Source organism: Bactrocera latifrons, unplaced genomic scaffold, assembly GCF_001853355.1.
Source record: "Bactrocera latifrons isolate USDA-ARS-PBARC rearing strain unplaced genomic scaffold, ASM185335v1 scaffold_19, whole genome shotgun sequence".
Taxonomy (NCBI): Eukaryota; Metazoa; Arthropoda; class Insecta; order Diptera; family Tephritidae; genus Bactrocera; species Bactrocera latifrons.
Window position 1 is genome coordinate 730,251 of NW_017535407.1, and position 19,372 is coordinate 749,622.

Genomic DNA, 19,372 nt, shown 5'->3' on the forward strand with positions numbered 1-19,372 from the left:
AAAATAAATTCTTAAAACGTAGTTAAATACTCGTATATACATATGTATAATATATATGTACGTCGATTATTTTCAAATCGAAAATAATACAATTTTTTTTTGTGGTCACCTTAAAGCTCAAAACTTTGCATGCTGCATGTAAAAACCACAATATTCACTTTCAGCGCTGAGTACATTTTATAGAATACTCTGTGGGAACTACCTTGCACCTAAAAGCTACCTTAAAGCAATCACGACCGCCTGTCTGCCCTATATGGAATTTAGCCTTACCCAAAGCGATTTATATTCAATTGAAAACAGCTGAAAATATGCGCAGCACAAGCTTTGCATTTAAATAGCGCGATAACTACAGCGACAAAAGCGGCATGCCGGAGATTTGTGAGAAAATTCACGTTCGAAGTTATTAAAGTCGGATACATGCTTATGTATATATAATATATAAAAGTAATTACTAGTGCATTGTTTTGTGAACATATGTATACTTACTTAAATTTTCTAGGAACTTAAGTTTAAATATATTTGTTAATTAAAATTTACAACTAACATGCCAGGGAATGTCAAAATGACATGAAAACTTATGGATTATTAACTTCCACTAATTTGTTTTATAAACATATGTATGTATATATTTGTATTTTTCTTTCAGGCCAATGTCACCCTCAGGCGATCAGCTGAGCTGTTGTCACAAGTGAATCACAGTTGTTTTTTACATTTACACCTCATCAAAGTAAGTACACTTATGTATGTAGTCAATAAGACAATTAGCATGAAAGCCAAACAGAAACAGTTAATAGCAGCGCACTATCACACAAACAATACAAGTAATTAGCGTAAAAACTGAGGAAATTACGAATTTTACACCTACGCGAAATAAACAAGCGCTACTATTTACCTACTTCGATGACTTCCTGTCCTTTCTTTGGCTTAACGGCGCATCACACTTACAYACCGACATTATACACATGTATGTATGTGTGAAATAAACTTACTGTAGCTTTGCGAGTCACTAATTACCAGCTGTGTTGCTTAATATTGCTTGAAAAAAGCCACAATACCGAACAATTCGCAGGTTTTTCTTTGCGACCGCCGCTGCGTATGAGCAACCGGCATGTGTTTGTGCAGCCGTCTGCTGCTAATATTTTTGCGCATTGCACAATCGTGACTATTTGCATAAGCTGTGCAATACTGCGAATGCAAAAGGCGGTGCGTGTACAGTCGTGCAATAACTGTGCATGCTAACGGCTATGCCGAAAAAGGCAGAGAGACAATGCAAGGTGGTTGCGTGTATGCAAAATTTATTTGCCTACCATAAAATGATTGTTACGCCGGCTGACAGTGCGAGATTTTGCAAATGACTGTTTGTGCGAAGACACATGTACGTACATACACACATAAACATATATATTTACACATACATATATCTAAATTTGGCGCGCGTAGGCGGTTCATCATTACACTCATCTTTAGATCTTTAGTCCCATTCTTTTTGCTGTGCTTTTTTTGTATTTGCCAATTCTTTCAGTTTCTGCTACATCTTCCACCGCTTTATTCATTTGTGTTTTTGCGCATTGCTATAAAATATTGTAAGGTCGTAAGAGTTAAGTGCGCCGGCGTAATTGCTGTTGGCACTTTAGCGTGTAATTATTCTTACAAAGCAGACAATAGAATTTTTGTGGCATAAAAGCAGGCAGAGCCATCTAATTTTATCTATACTTCGATGCATACATAATTATTCGTTTGTTAACTTACGAAAAAATAATAATAATAACAGTGCAAATATTACCAGACATTAGTGGGATTATACTGCAATAAATAAGTTATTAGTATTTAGACTGTAAGATTATATTTCTCATAAAGTAAGAAATTTGAAACGGCCAAAACGTTGATATAACTATTCTGAAAAGCCATAGAATTGAAAAGACTCATAATATAAAAAATTGAGTTTTGGTTATAAAGCTGTTATATATTAGTCATTATATACTGAAACATAATTGAAGTTTTGGTTATAAAGCCGTTATATATTGGTTATTATAGCTGACAGCGATTTTTGGTTTTTTTTTTTTTTTTTTGATAATACATTATTTTGGATTTTAAGTGACGATATATATATTTTTATAGAAAAACTTTTTATATACCTTGGCGGGAATGGATGAATTCAGTGCCTTCAACGAAGTTTGATTCTTTCAGTTTCGGCTAATTTTAAGAGCACGAAGCGCTAGATTGTTCGATAGTTTCGACTTCATGTTCATCAAGCCACGTCTTGCCATCAGTTATGATGAACTTTGTGACTTTAGGGTCCACAGTTATGTTATCAGGCATCTCGTTTGCGAGTCTAGCATTGGTACGTTCCTATCCAAAAAATGAACCAAAACCAAAACTATGTTTTTCAAGCAGGGTTAAAGCCACAACATTTTGATGTCATTGTCATTAACAGAGATGGATAGACACTCGGATGAGGCAAGTTTGCGATGACGTTCCTTTACTGGTACTTTGTGTCACTCAACTTCTTGCGTTCTTGATAAAGTAGATTTCATAAAACTGCAACATCTACTTTATATTGGAAACACAGCATTTTAAATAAACTTGTTGTTCAAAGTCCTCAAGTCCGCAGTCAGTGAAGACTAGCCTAGTTCTGGACGATCTTCGACCTCTTTAACTGCTGAAAATATTAAAAATAAAGTGAGGGAAATGGTGCTTGAAAATCGTAAGGCAAGAGTTAGTGACATCGATATATCTCGCGAGTCCGTTCAAATGATTTTGGTGAATATTTTGGGTACGAAATGCGTACTTGTTCGACTTCTTCCGATAAAGCCGAATTTTTTTCAAAAATATTATAGAACCGTAAACCGGCCTCTTTGAACACGCTTTATTGAAAACGGCCGGAATTGGCCAAATTTGGCTCCGCCTGATTTTTTCTTGTTCCTCAAGCTGATATTGCTGCATAGTTGAATCCTTTTTCAGTCGATCGAAGAGCGAAATCTGTGAATCGAAAATAATGTTAAATATAAATAGACATTTCGTAAGTTTACAGAAATTAAACTCAAATTCAATTCAGGAATTTTCAAAAAAGAGCACACTATCTTAAAATCGTTAATCACAAAATCATTAAAACCTTAGCACCCTGTAACTCCCATTTTACGCCCAAAATCAAGCTGTCACATATTCATAGCTGAAGTAATATATAGTAATACTCTGGCAATTACTTCGTATACTATTTTTCGCTTTGATCTACTAAATATAGACTGTCATAAATATGTGAAATTTAACTGAGCCAGTAAGTAATAATTCGATACTTAATTAGTCTGATTGACTACATTAGTTAGTTGTAATTAGCATTTACACGTTTTTATAAAAATCAACCTGGACAAACAAGAGTTAACAATTTTAAACTGACTGAAAGAATTGCAATCAACTTATTAGGCAAAAAATTCCAACTCTCAGTCATTAATATTAATATTATTAATTAGTAATAGTTGGCAACGGAAATTGTCGCCACTCTTTTAATTTATCGAGCTATCTACCATATTCCACTTAAATTATATTATTAGTGGACAAAAAATATAAACCAGTAATTGCTGTATGGCTATCGCAATGTTATGAAACAGTTTTCAATATATTTATAAAATCTTTTAACCATATGGAACTGGTATGTGACTAATATATAATATTTAAGGTAGAGGTATATATATTTATGGCAGTGGATTTTTACGTTTCGCATTTTGAACTCACTGGCTAGTATAAGAAAACATCTGATTGGTTACATTTGTGATTAATCATAGTCAAAATAGGAGTAAAATTATAAAAACTGTGGTCGCTTTGGTCTTTTCCAATCCTGTTAAAGATATATAAATGAACATAGCGCGCTCGTTGAAAACAAAGTCTTCATTTCACAAAAATGTCTTGCTGAAACTGCATACCATGTTTTTGGCGCTTTTGCTTTCGAAAATTTTTTCAAAAATCATCCTCGTAAGCTGAATATGTGCTGAAAGCCAAGAGCTTCGCATAAAGTTGGCTTCTACGAGGGTTGTCTTTTATATTTAGGCTTTAGAGAGCGAAAACAAACATTAAACATCGAAAATCGTTTTATTGCTTTTTCAAGATATTCTGAATTAAGATCGATACAATTTCGCATTCATTTGAATCAATTGTCGTAGCACTTTTGCCGCTCTGATTGAGATTCTTCCAAAACATGTGTTCTGAATGCATCAATACATTTATAAAATCTTTTTTATCTTTTACGTACGAAAATAAAAATGAGTCATTCGTTTCCAAATCAGGACTGTATGGTGGATGACTCATAAAATCGATACAGTTCTTTCAGCCGATGTATGAGGGCTCCCGTTGTCGTGGGGAAGAGTGATACGTCTTTGACTATTGGTTTTCTTAATTTCTAGAAAGAAAAGTGACAAACAAATGGTTGTTTACCATTCATAATTTAGTGTTCCGCGTTGCTCTATTGGAAAAGTTGCAACGCCTCCAGTTTTTCCAAAAAGTGCTGGTAACCCGTTACCTGGAAGTGTTTCGTGCGCGAACAACTTTTGCTGGATTCGGCCCATCCACCACATATACAGTCGACTAATGTTTACTTTCGGGCTGGTGCATGTAAATCCACGATTCGGCATCTGTCACGATGTCGTAGACATGTTCAGAAGCACTGCTAACGAATTTTTAAACAGTTTTCTCGACCAATCGACATGAGTCTGATTTTGAGCGATTGACAAATTAGTTTGGGATCAAACCTGAACAAAAATTGTTTTTTTTTTGTTAAGTCAAATGTTCAGGTAATATTAAATGTATGCAAGTCTCACTAATGCCTATAGTTGTCTCAACCTCACATGACGATCTTGCAATATCAATTTGCACACAGCTTCAAATGGTTTCCGGAACAACAACTGACTTTAGACGACCTTCCCGAAATCCGTCTTTAAGTTATCTACGACCTCGATTGAATTCACAATTTATATTTTAAGTGATAGTAAACAAGACAAATAGCGCTTGATTCTCAAAACATTCTGAGTTTATCCAAATAACATCAAAAATTTCTAAGTTTACAATAAGGGTGTGAGTTGCTAGAAAGCAACACTATTCCGAAATATAATAGGCAACCTACGTAAAGTGACTTAAAGCTTGTAAAACCCTGTAGTGAAGTTCGAATTTGACTCATTATTAATGCAGAAAGCAATTAGAAAGAGTTTAGAATATGTTATTATTTGCATTTTAATAAAATTGCTCGGAAAAATTATTAATTCTGTATGATTGTTCTAGAAAATATTCATTATACTAGTACATGAAATTGAAGAAAATATAATTCACGGAGGGTAATAAAGAACATTAGCTGTCATATGTGTCTGGATTATTTTTGTTGTTACTTGTGAGAAGTGCTGGTTATAATTGTTTGAAAATTTTTCCGTATTATTAGCGTTCTCATTCACATTATCATCACATTATTTCCTTGAAATACTCTCATACCACCTACCTTAATGGTTTGATTGGGCTTCCTCGGCTAAAAGCAGCCTTTTTTCAATTTTTTTTCTTATACAAAAAATAAGATATTTTATTTGAACGTACATTATTACCAAAAAATATGTGAAATTTTTGGAAAAAAATATTTTAAACTCGGCCATTGCTACGCCACTTCCGGTGACTCCTCGGAAAAATATGCGCCCACGTTGGCAGAATAGTTCCTTACAGGATTATCTAAAGCGAAAAAATATGTGTTTTAGTTAAAACCAAACTTAGAACTTGGACCAAGAAAAAACTGAAAGTTGGATTTCTGGCAGACATTTAAAAAAAAATATATAAAAAAATTTTCAAATAGTAGTAACCGAAAATAAAAATTCATCACACTCAAGTAATTAAGAATTGTATCTCAAAGACTTGTGTAATATTTGTTCTAGATAGGTTGAGTTGTCCTCGAGAAATTTCACCAACCGACTTCAAAATCATGGCTGTATCTCCGAAACTATTACGCGGATTAATTGGAAAATTTCATACAATATTCTAGAGGTGTTATAGAAATCAATAAAACAATAAAAACCTGTAAACCCATGTAACACCTTAATCAGACTCACTGTGAGATGGGAAAAATTACCAGTGTGTCCCATCGCATGCGTTTTATTCTTTAATCGAGTGTTCTTTTGCAGCTAGCTTACTTTTTAACGGCAAATGTTTGTTTTTATGTAAGATATTTGAAGATATGGGCTTCCTGTACTAAAAAAAAAAAAAACGTTAACTTTGGCTGCACCGAAGCTAATATACCCTTCACAGGTGTATTTCTTTTAGTAACTATATGTTCAGTTTGTATGGCAGCTATATGCCATAGAAATCCGATCTCAACAATTTTATCGGATATTATGTTATTACCTTTAACAGTAATCCATGCCAAATTTCGTGAAGATACCACGTCAAATGCGAAAGTTTTCCATACAAGCCCTTGATTCCGATCATTCAGTTTTTATGGCAGCTATATGCTATGGTGAACAGATCTGAACAATTTCTATCGATTTTACATTATATCCATAAGCAATAACTCATATCAAATTGCATGAATGAATATTTATTGTCAAATGAGGAAGTTTCCCATGCAAGCATTTGATTCCGAGAGTTCAGTTTGTATGGCAGCTATATGTTATAGTGGTCCGATTTCGGTAGTTCCGACAAATGAACAGGTTCTTGAATAGAAAATGACGTTTACAAAATTTCAAAAAAATATCTTAAAAGCTGACGAACGAAATATACAGACAGACGGACATGGCTAAATCGTCTCAGCTCAACATACTGATCATTTATATGTATCCTATATAGGGTCTCCGACGCTTCTTTCTGGGTTCACAAACTTTGTGACAAACTTAAACCTGTTCAGGGTATAAAAATGTAACAAAATTAAAAAAAAATTTCAAAAATGTTAAGCTTTATGTAGTATCTTTAGTGTGCCCAAAAACTAAGGTGACATTTGAATTTAAACTGCGCGCGTCGAAGGGTTTGGACAATTATTTTTTTTTTTTTAGGTTGGTGGTACTGTCAGTCACATTTAAGTACGTCAAATTTCATGTCAAAATATTCAAAAAAAGACGAAGAGCATCTAGGGCGACCATCAAAATCAAATATTTGGTGTTGAAGAAGCGTCGATTAACAATAAGAGACGTTGCTGATGAAGTTGGCATATCGAAAGGCTCAGCCAATACCATTTTGAAGGATGTTTTGGGCCTCAATCAGATCAGATCTCGACTGGTACCGAAAACATTGAATTTTTTGGAAAAAAGGCGTCGAGTTGAAGTGTGTGAAACGATGATTTCCGACTACCAGGGTGTCATGAAACGCATTATAACTGGCGATGAGACTTGGATCTATGCTTACGACCCCGAAACAACCGATCACTCGAGCGAATATCGTGCCAAAAGAGCGCCGAGACCAAAAAAATAGCGTCAAAGTCGCTCAAAAAACAAGGTAATTTTGACTGTTTTCTTCGACTATCGTGGTGTTGTGCATTATGAATTCCTTCCAACCTGTCAAACAGTCAACAAGGAATATTATTTGAACGTTATGCGCCGGAATTGTGGAAAGACAATTCTTAGTTTTTACACCACGATAATGCACCATGGCATATTGCCCTCGTAATTCGTGATCATTTCGCTAAAAACTCAACCCATGTCGTTCCGCAACCACCGTATTCACCAGATCTGGCGCCGTGCGACTTTTGGCTGTTCACCAAGCTCAAAAGACCGCTCCGGGGACACCGTTTTTATACGATTGAGGAACTGAAGGCCATTCTGGAAAGTGACTACAACTAGTGTTTCGAAGATTGGAAAATCCATTGCATCGCCAGGGGATTACTTTGAAGGGGATGAAATTGATTTGGAAGAATAATAAAGAATAAATACAATGTCACCTTATTTTTTGGGTATTATATTCTTATTTATCTAAAAGCAATTTTACTTTTAATTAATATCAGTTCGTGTAAATATACTATAATACATAATAAATTATGTTGAAAAAATTAGTACAATGCATTACAATATGCAATAATTATCACACCAGACCCTTCTCAATGATTGACAAATTCTATTTGCAAAATATTTGTTGAAAAGGGAAAGTGAAAATATATCACATTGCAAACAATTAAAAGTCAACTTATTTTCATAAAATTTTTCATTACAAATATTTAGGCGCCTTATAGCGATTTCACACTCAGTCAATGCCATGCTTAATTGCAAATTTCATAATATTGTACGTAATTTTCGTCTTTCGAAGCACCAATTTGTTATTATTAACATCTTCATCAATGAAAGACTTTCTACACATCGGAGCCACGCTCAGGCCGTTATATTGATTCACTGACAATATGTCATTCGCCAACAAATGGCTTATTTATGATGGCTACTATAATGAGCTTATATTGTCATTACTGTCATCTCGGTGCGCAGTTTCTTCAACTCCAACCACATTTCGGCGAAAATTGTAACAGAGTCCACTGAATCTTTCATGTGTTGGTATGTAGCTGCACATGTACTTAACAATCTACTTAGGGCTCTCAGCTCGCTGCTTTTAAAATAATTGCTTTTGTCTCGTTTTTTATACTTTTTGTTGTTGCTGCAGCTTTTCCAAATGTAATATATTTCATTGAAGCCACTTGTTATTGCCAAGTTCAGCGCTCGGCGTTCAGCGCTGAGGGAAAATGCAAATGCCTCTTGGCTCGTTTATAAGATTCGCGACGAGTTGGCAGCATTGTGTGCTCTTGAACTTACTCAGTCAATCATTAGCTTAAGTTTATATGCAAGTGCTTGCTTCTTGGGGAAAATATTCACTCTCTTCGTTCAATCACAATAATTTCACTTTTATTCAAGGGAAGCTGTGTTTTTGAGTTATGAGACGGTGGTATTTATATTAGTGTTCCACACATTTTATATAAACGATTTTCTTTGAATCTGCGCAACGTACAACAGGTTAGGAAACCATGAACCAGAAACTCATCGATTGACTAAGAGAATAACAACATAGATAATATCAAAAATTTTACTTTTCAGAGAAAATTCATATTTTCCAATTTTAGAATAGAATTGTGGTGATATATTGAAACGAAGAGGATTGAATTTTCTAATGATATTTCGTGGTTGGATGATAAGGTCGGAGAAGGATTTTCCTGCTAAGAGTATTTCTTCTAAGCAATATTATCATAACATACTCTGTCTGTATCTAATAACAACAGTATATTGGATGCATAATTTGCTAGTTAACGATACAGAAACGGGATAGATCGGAATTGATCCTTACTTTATCCGATCAAGAGCTGTTATTTCGACTAGATCCTGTTTGAGTCCTGAAGTAGCAAGCTGAAGTTGCTATATTTATGTAAACGGTAATGTTTTTTTTATAGAAGCTAATATAGTTTGTCAAAAAAGTCTTGCGGTATTTTTTTATTGAATTTTCAATTGTTCATAAAATTTTTTTTTGATGACTCATGCCCAGCTCTTGACCGCTGCTACGGCTGCTACTATACCGGTCTCTTTTGACCAATTCAGCGTTTTTATCGCAATTTTCGACGACAGGCCTTAAGGAGCGTGGCGCATCTTCGACCACCTCTACACCAGAACGAAAACAGTGAAACCATCGTTGTGCGGTCGAAATGGAAACTGTATCGGGTCCATAAACTGCACAAATTTTATTGGCAGCTTGAGATGCATTTTTGCCTTTATCGTAGTAGTACTGTAAAATATGCCGTATTTTCTCTTTATTTTACTCCATGTTTGCGACGCTATAACTCACGAACGACTTAAAAGAAACGACAATCAATCAAACACGTGTTAGCTTTCCAAAAAGGTATAGCATGACCCGATGCGACGAACAAAACTAGAACTACGAGCTCTCAGCGCCAACTAGCGAAAATACCGCAAGACTTTTTTGATAACCTAATATAATTGGATTCTTATCTTTCGTAGTTAAAGCTAAGTCCAGTGTAAGTTTCGCAGGTGTAGTTCAGTAGTTTGCAAAACTGTAGAGAGTTGGAATAATCACATCGGTTTCTCACTCAAACGATTGCATAGTTGAAGTTCCAGCCCTTAGGTTATGGACTGGTATCACTTACCGAAGTTCTAGAAAAGTTATGAACCGATATTAATTTAGGGATAAGAAAATTAGAGGTGGTTGAGATCATATTTCATTAATTTTCAACAACTACTACAGTGGGAATGTTTAGAACCTACTTATATACTCGTACGTTATACTTTTTGTAGCTAGAAGTCTGGTTTGTGTTAGAACTACACCGTTCGAGTTTGTAGCTATAGGACAGACCTATTTTTAGCGCATGCTCTCCAAATGGCCAATTTCCCGATATGTTAGCTGTAAGTCTGTGTAAACGTTTCCTGAACCTATTTAAAACTCTTGGTTCTTATCTTGTCACACTTAGGCTTTATCTGTTTTGTTATCTGTCACTTGATAGTACTATAGATCTTCGTCTTTTTTTATAGTAGGAGGAAGCATCGAAAGCCGGAGTGCGGGACTTTAATCCGCTAAACCTAACCTACTCCCACCTCATGTCTCTCCCACGGGACCACTGGACAAAGTATTACTTCATGGGATCTTCGTCTGTTCCGAGCTATTTGTTTAAATTTTATATATTGTAGATCTCCTTCATGAGAGCCCAGCTGGCATGGTATTAACTGTTCCTCGGAATCGTTTAGGGAGGCTCGTGATTTGGCCAAATCAGCGACTTTTGCATTGTCGAAAATGTCGAAATGTTCTTGTGAACAGGAACCAGCTTATGAACAACTGGAGTTCATCTGAAAATTATTTTAAAGTTTTCTTGCAGTTGTTGACTACGCTAAAGATTATATTTGATGATCACATGGCCAGACAGGTTATTTGTGTACATGGTAGTTTTCTGAATCCTCAATCAGTTATTCTATAGAATTCAACAGACCTTTCTAGTACTTCCGCTTCGAAGATGCTGAAGTTAGCTGAGTTTAGTAGACGGAAATGTTTGTAGTTTCCATAACCGATATATTTGGACTACAGAGTCCGTTGTGGTTTTACGTGAGTTCCTGCCTGCGAAGGCCTAACCCCACGGTGCTTTCTATTGCTAGAAGCACATAGATCAAAACAATGCGTTGATCAGCGCCCCAAAGCACAAGTGCATGCACCTACACTCATACTCTGGAGAACCAAAGCATGAGTGCCGCCACATACACTCATACTCAGGTTCCAATTGGTTAGGGTGTGTGTTGTAATGTCCACCCTAGGGTGTGTGTTAAACGTCCACCCTTAGCCACCTTGGTCGGGTACGAGGCCCATCTAAAACCTCTGCCGTACTTTGGGTCCGGCACCCGGCCGCAGTGCGACTCCACATTGGACTAATGCCCTTCCTGCATTTAGGTTTAAACCACAGCCACCACGAATCTCCACAAAGGGCCAAAAACCCAATGAGCAGATTGGAGCGAACTCCAAGGGCAAACTGCTCCCCGTGGTACCATGTTATAGTCTTTGGTGTGACCTGTAGCACTACATATAGTCTGTCTCTTATACACATCTAGATGTGTATAAGAGACAGGTATTACCACGGGTATTTCCCCCCCAACCTGGAGGGGTCCCCCCTACCCGCAGGGGGAATATTTGGACTACAGTACTAAACACTTTAATAGTGAGAAACACTGACTGAACACGGAAGCCCAATACTTTAGTATGACTGGTGTAAAAGTGTACTTTTCGCTGACTAGGAAATATCCGTCTCTGAAGATCATCCTTTACAGATATTTAGATTCAAAGGAAATGCATTTTTCTTTGCTAGCCATATTAGTAATAGAAATATGTAATATAAAGCAGTGCAAATAAGACTATGAAATAAAAGAAAATTAGAACAAGAGCAGTTCTTAAGAAAATTGTGTGTCATAAGTAGACGAATACAAAGTACAGTACATACAATCTACAATGAGCAGCAATTAATTTTATGTGCACTTTGTAAGGGGGTACACGTGCGTATATACCTGCATAACTCGATATACACATATATATATAAAGATATACAAATATGCATGAGAATGCGAAACTTGAATAGATTTGTGATTTTTTTTTTAATTTTTTGCATTTTTTATTTTACTTACAAACATTTTTTACTATACACACGGTTACATATTAGACGCCGTCGCTTTGAAATGAAAAGTTACGCGGCCTCTGACTTTTTACTTTTACACATGATTTACTTAAAGTGGGTTGAATGTATGTAAAAAGCAACGGTTTCCCACAACTCACTTTCTATGGCGAAGGGACAGCACGCGACGTCAGCGTCATTGGCGCGTTGTGGTGCCATAAGCTGTGGCAGGCAACATGTATGTGGTGAATTACAAAAGGAGGCAGTGGGAATTACAAAGGGGAGCAAAATGCTGCTTACTGGGCGTTGACGTGAACCCTTTTCGTGGCATGCAATCGCGGTTACTTGTTGTTGTTGCTGTTGTTGKCATGATTCGCACATTTTACAATGCATATGGTGAATGTGTTTGTTGTTGTTGCCTTTTTAATTCTATTGTGCATGCTTTCTTTGGCTTTTTGCATTGAAAGTGTTAACATAAAAGTAACTGGAAAGCTGTGTCAGGGCTGCGCGCTTTGACGCCAAGCCAGCAACTTAATTAGCCGCTGCACCACTTTGTTGTAGTCTTGTTTCTGTGCCCGTATACACCCAGCCAGCCGCCCTCCAGCGCCACACTGACTTAGTGCGCACCGGTGTTTGTATGTTTGAATGCATGTGTGTGCGTTGTGTGCACTGCGCATGCGCATTGTTTTGCGTACCGCATCGCATTTAAGTGCATGAGCGCGAATATTTATTTTTTCCAGTTCGCATTTTTGGCCTCAAATTGCATTCATTCGCGCCACATGCTTTTGGGCTTTGCTTGAGTTGGACTTGGTCTGCAACAAAAACCGCTTAAGTAGATACATATGTACATGAATAGCAACAACAATGTGCGCCACTGTTTTATTTCACAATATTGTTGTACACCAAAAATTCATGTACAAACCATACAAGTTCATGCCGACATGTGAGTGTGAGTCTGTGTGTTTGTGTGTGTGGGTGACGCCTGCAAATTGCTTTATTGCCGCATAGTTGCTGCAATTGCAAATTTAGCATTGTGGTTGCACTTGTTCGGCCATTGGCAGCAGCTTAATGTTATTGCTGCTCAGTGGCTAATTATTTGTGAAATATTTGTGAAATGTTTCGTATTTGTAGTCGCATTGTTTATGGCAGCGCTGCGAGGCAATGTAACTGTCATGATCAGTGCACAGTTGAATTGCTCAATTGCAACTGTAAATTATAATTCAAACTGTTGAATACGCAATTGAATTGAATTAATATAGTCATATTTTCAAGTTTGACATAAGAAATGAAAATTTGAAGCTCTGATTATTTTGTTTAATTGAAAAAAGTGGAAAAGTTGTTTGGACGAGATGTTTATAAACATTTTACAATATGCTCTAGTAACATGTTGTACAGAGTACCTGTTCGTGTGAGAAGTGGTGTTATATATATAATATAAACAAGAAAAACCATTAACTTAGATCGCGAAGGAGCTATAATACCCTTAACATATACAAAAGTTTCCATACAAGAACTTTACTACGATCGTTCAATTTGTATGGCAGCTAAACGCCCGGAAGTTGTGAATAAAACGCAAAATATTTAATCATTCATCCATATTTGTTTTTTCCCCTTCAAAGAAATCCCCACCAGCTGTAATGCACTTATGTCAACGATTGTTGCAGTCCTCAAAATACTTTTCGCAAGCACTTTTTGAGATGGCCTTCAGCTTCCTTAGAGATTTTTGTTTTATCTCTTCGCTCGACTGAAAACGGGTTCCAAGCAACGACAGTTTTAGTTTGAGGAACAACAAAAATCACATGAAACCGTTTTTTGGCTTTAAATTCGATCAAAATCTTGCCCCGATGCTATGGTGCATCATCATCGTGTAAAAACCATGAATTGTTCCTTCACAATTACGACCATTTTCGACCGAAGTTCTCACGCAAACACCTCAATACAGAAAAATGACTTTTTATTGATAGTTTATCACTCCGGTGCAAAATCATGATCCACATAACCACGAATATCGAAAAAAGCGAAAAAAGTCAATGACAACACTTTGAGTTTTGAGCGGTTTTGGCGTGTTTTTTTTTTTTTTTTTTTTTGGTTTCGGCTCGTTTTTTTCTCCATTACCATGATTGTTTACTTGTTTGGATGTCAATCTCAAAGACCCATATGGCACCGGCATTTATAATGCTCTCCATGAATGAACACTCTACAACGATAATAGAAACGCGATTACGTCAGTTTAAACCGTTAGCTTGCTTAGATTGCCTAGGATAGAAGGTTGGTGACGAAATAAATGTGTTATTGTGTTGATTGCCAAATTCCGTTCTCCTTCCAGGAGAAGAACGTGACGGCCTCTTCGACTAATCAGCTCAATCCATTGAGATGCTCGATAACATAGAAAAATACCATCATAAATGGGAAACAAATAAATTGTTGGCGTTGTTATCATTCGTTTTATGATCTGCTTTATATTATAATGACATATTAATCTCTCGAACATACAACAAATCACATGAATTTATAAAAGGTTCTTTCATATTTTTATACCCTGAACAGGGTATATTAAGTTTGTCACTTAGTAGGAAGTGTTGGGGACCCTATAAAGTATATATATATAAATGATCAGTATGTTGAGCTGAGTCGATTTAGCCATGTCCGTTAGGGTGGGTCGATTCCGGCCTTTTTTCCATTTTTGATTTTTGTGATGGCGGAAAAGTTGCCTCAGTACTTCCTGATTCCAATGCAACTTTTTGTTTTGAGATCGGATTGCGTCTTCAACCCCAACTCCGGCCTTGAAATTTCGGAAATTCACCTGAAATCGTGAAATTGTCTACCTAGCGCATGAAATACGCATCTCATGGCAAAATGTATAAAACAATAGTTATTTGTCTCGTCATTTGCTACCGAAATGCGATCATGGCCGTAGGACGAACCGTTCCCGAGATACGAGCGAAAATGCGGCGCGCCACAGCGCAAGGTGAAAATTGTTGCAGCTCTCAGCTAACCTGTATTGGTCACCCAGAACCCACCGCGTGGAKGTGGCTGCTCTTCGGTTTCCTCCCAAGCCCAACCCAACCAACCAACCATATGTCAGGCACATGTTACCTGGATGCATCGACGCTAAATCTGAGAAACATTGACCGGAAATAACAGCTTCTGATATTTTATAGAGATAAGCTTGGTCTGTGCTAAGTTGGGTCGGATTAATAACCTCAGAAGGTAATTGGTAGGATGGAAAACTTTCAAATTTGACAACAGGCAACTTCTCACAATCAGGGAGCAGTTTACCTATGTCGCCAGAGAATGTATTTGGACTCTTTGAGACACCATCTATGTGTTCGAAAAGAGCACGAAATGGAAGTTCGTTGAAATGTAGACGACAAACAACCCACTGTAATGGCCTACCTATTCTTTCTTCTAGTTTTTGAATGATTCCACCTTTTCAACCTGTGTTCGTCTTGGTGCCATCAGCACCGACAACTTCTAGATGTTCCACATCAACTGAATTGTCTTGTAAATGTTGCCATATAGCTTGCGTCTCATCCTCAGCTGACCCGGAAGGAGAGGTGACGTGGCCAAAGTAATGACAAACAGGTTCCGCTATAAGAGAAATATGTTCCTCTTTGACAGTGTCGCGGTAGTACTTTTCACCTTCGCTGACTTGTGTTTGGCTTTGTGGCCGTCAAAATACAGCCCATATACAGAGTCAATACTTTCGGTGTTTTGGAGCTTAACACCAACACTTTCTTTTGCCCGACTAATCTTGCATTTATCAGTGACAAAGATAGCCTGATCCTCTGTTATCAAAACTGCTTTTTTGGCATCCAGAAAAGCAGATGAAATAATCAAGACCGCTGCTCTATCATTTACTAAAAATCTTTGGGCAGCTAAAGCAGTGTGTTCTAATACTAGTGTGTTTTTGGTTTGCTTTTAGAGGGTGGAAGAGAAAATTCATCATCAGCATCGTTCTTTGAAGAATCCATGTGCGACTCACCTACATTGTTGTCGTCTGTATGAGAGTCTGACTGATCTGAATGGTCACGTGTTCTAGCTAATACTTTTCTGGTAAGTGTTGATGTTGAATGACGTTTTGAAAGCTTTTCTTTACGTTCATTTTTCTTTGTAATCTTTTTTGTTTCAGGTGGATCAACACTTCCAATGCGACCAATTCTTCTGGTTATCTGGTCCAAGAGAAATGTTTGTTAATTGATAGGAACTTTCCTTTCCTTTGGACAAGTGCAGGAGGAAAAATAAATGCATTTACAAGCAGCGATATCAAATAATTTTCCGGCAGAAGAGACAAAGTCGTAGATTATTTTCTAAGGCAACAATGTAATCTCCGAAGAAATTGTTCAGATCGGCATATACATATGTAGCTACCACACAAACCGAACTCTCGGAATCAAATGCTTGAAGGGGAAACTTCCGTATTTGACGATATATCTTCACGAAATTTGGTATGAGTTATTGTTCATAGAAATAATGTAATATCGAAAGAAATAGTTCAGATCGGCTCACTATAGCATATAGCTACCATACAAACCGAACTATCGGAATCAAAGGAAAACTTTTGCATTTGACGTGGTATCTTCAGGAAATTTGGCATGGATTACTGTTTAAGGTAATAATATAATCTCCTAAAAAATTATTCAGATCGGATTACTATAGCGTATAGCTTCCATACAAACTGAACACATAGTTACTAAAAGAAATGCACATGTAAAGGGTATATTAGCTTCGGTGCCGAAGTTAACGTTTTTTCTTGTTTATATACGAAAATTCTCAAAATTCACCTCGTTAAAATATTTATACCACTTCACAACTTTTGAATATGTTCATGTGTTCTTTTCTCCACATATTTCTACCTTCATTTACTAATAGCGTCTATGTTAAATGTAGCACTCTAATACCGCTCAGAAGCGCTGAAAACTATATTCTACATAAACATAAAAAATATTAATAATTTTAAGTGTGTGCTAAGTTTCAATGCCGCACCTTTTGTTGTGATTCCATGCAACTGAACAAGTCACGACAGCATGTCTGTCTCCTCATATTTAGAGCGACATACACAAACACACTCATTCATAGTTACATTTGCATGAGTCCGCCCATTTGTTGTTTGGTTGGTTGCAACAACCTTGAACGTAATTTTAATGAGCTTACAACTACTTGTCACACACAAGTATTATTATATGTGAGTCTTTGTCCATGTTCCATGTGCAATAATCCGTATGTTAAGTGAAAAGGTCGCTCAAGATTTATGCTTTTTTAAATGTATTCATTTTTGTGGCTTTTTAGCGATGATAGTCAGCCCTTCAACTATTTGAGGAGAGTAGAAAAGATTGGTGACTTTTTTGATGACTCTTTTAAGGCTTAATCTATGACATGTGACTTTTACCTTCTATCGACATAGACGCCAACTGTTCTAGTTCAAAATTTAACGCCATACGTTCCTTGACATCCTGGTAGTCGGAAAGCTTTGTTTCACAGAGGTTTACGCGACGTTGTTTTCTCAAAAAATTGAGGGATTTTGGAACCAATCGAGCTTTCATTTTTCTTCGGCCCAAATGATCTTTCAAAATGGTTATTACTTATCCTTTCGATACTGAAGCGATGCGAGTAAGATCTCTGACTGTCAATCGTTGATTCACGAGTAGAAATTCCTTTATTTTATTGACGTGGTGAGCACCGGTTGATGTTCATGGCCGTCCTGGATATGGTTCGTCGTCAACGTGATCTCGACCTTCTATTTTCTACCAAGCGAAATTTAAAATAAAAAGTCTTGCTATTTTTTGCCCACAGTAGTATGTATATTACAAAAATCAGAAGTCTAAATGTCTAACAGTCTAAAAGTCCAAAAATAGGGAGCGGCTGCATTTATTATGATTACTTATAACTAGCATTTTATTCCATAAAATTTTCAGCAGTTTTGTCATATAATATTTTTGAAAATACTAGTTTACATACAACAACCTTGACCTTCAAATATTTTAATTACATTACATTTATCACGAAAATAAACTATAATTAACGAAGCATCAAAGTTCTGCAGCTTACATACCATACCTTACTCAACTATTCAAGATAGTTATCAAGAAATAAAATAAACTTTATTTTAATGCTTAACTCTGCCAAAAGCTTTATTTCAACTTTAATTACCTTCCGCTCGAGTCACGCCCGCACTTTACTGCGCTAGAAATCTAATTTTCTCAAGTTGTGCTGTTCTGCTTTTTATGTCCATTAATTTTAGAGTGGCTTGGCGAACACTTAATTGCAGAGCAAATTCATTTATTTTGAACGTAATCAAGTTAATGGATTGCTGGCAGAATACCATACGTATGCTATATTTATATATATATATAGTATTCATTTATGTATATATATACTATATGTATGTATAAAAATTGGCTTTTATTGCTACTTAATAATATATGTAAGGCCAGCCAGCATGCCAATGGGACCATGAGTGATAACAATAAAGATGCGCAGAAGACTCCTACATTAAGTTTACTGTATGCAAGTACTGGAGAAGGACAGTAGTGGAGAGGAGAGTAGTTCAGGAGGCGAGAAATCGCGGAGAAGAGTAATGGAGTGGGAGAGTAATGTAAGAGCAGTGTACTGTAGTGCATATAATGAATGCTGCCAAAAAAGTTGTCACATAAATATTTCACAATAATAAATATATGACAGCTGGCAAGAGAATATAAAGCACTATGTTTGTATGTGCTAAATACAATGTAGAACATACAAATAAAGAAAGTTTCTGTTTTAGCACATTTAAAATACCGTTTCCAGTTTTCACATCCCGGCCTGTTTTGCATTTCCTTACTTAATTTTTTCTTTTTTGGAGAATAATTAGCCGCCTCCCACACAAATGAATTCATTGTCTACATTTTATGTTTTTTTTTTGTTTTCAACTGAGAAACAGGTAACAAACCGGCAACTTAATGGTCAACCGAAAAGAAGCGACTTCACAAACTGTATTAATTATAACAGCAGTCAAAACTTGCTAAGTATGAGTCACACACGTAGGGACAAGTTTGTTGTTTTTGGCAACTCGCTTTGCTTGCATAAAGGTATACTTAATTGAAGCTATTTAAGTATGGCAAATTTGTAAACAGGTAGGTCGTGCCTTTTTTGTCGGTTTTTTGTGATGATACCAGGATGAAGTCATCACACATGCTTGTATCTATATCAGTGTGTATAAAAATGTTTCAAAAATGACACAGAAAAGTAAAAAATGTGTTTTATTAAAAAAAAAATTAAAAAAATATTAAATTTTTATTTTTTTTCTCAGACTTT

General features: G+C 36.3%; 1 protein-coding gene across 10 annotated transcripts in view; it reads left to right on the forward strand.

Moving 5' to 3' along the window:
- Positions 1 to 19,372, forward strand: part of LOC108967505 — a 73,130-nt gene that overhangs the window by 44,280 nt on the left and 9,478 nt on the right. For 7 of the 10 annotated variants that reach the window (XM_018930974.1, XM_018930971.1, XM_018930972.1 and 4 more), the window contains one exon: positions 647 to 727. Coding sequence is in view for 3 of the 10 variants with exons in the window: in XM_018930968.1 (XP_018786513.1) it covers positions 16,675 to 16,691 (17 nt within the window). In the remaining 7 variants the exon portion in view is untranslated. Of the gene's footprint in view, positions 1 to 646; positions 728 to 16,663; positions 16,692 to 19,372 lie in introns of those variants that run through there. The other 3 variants (XM_018930968.1, XM_018930969.1, XM_018930970.1) reach the window with 3 other exon arrangements.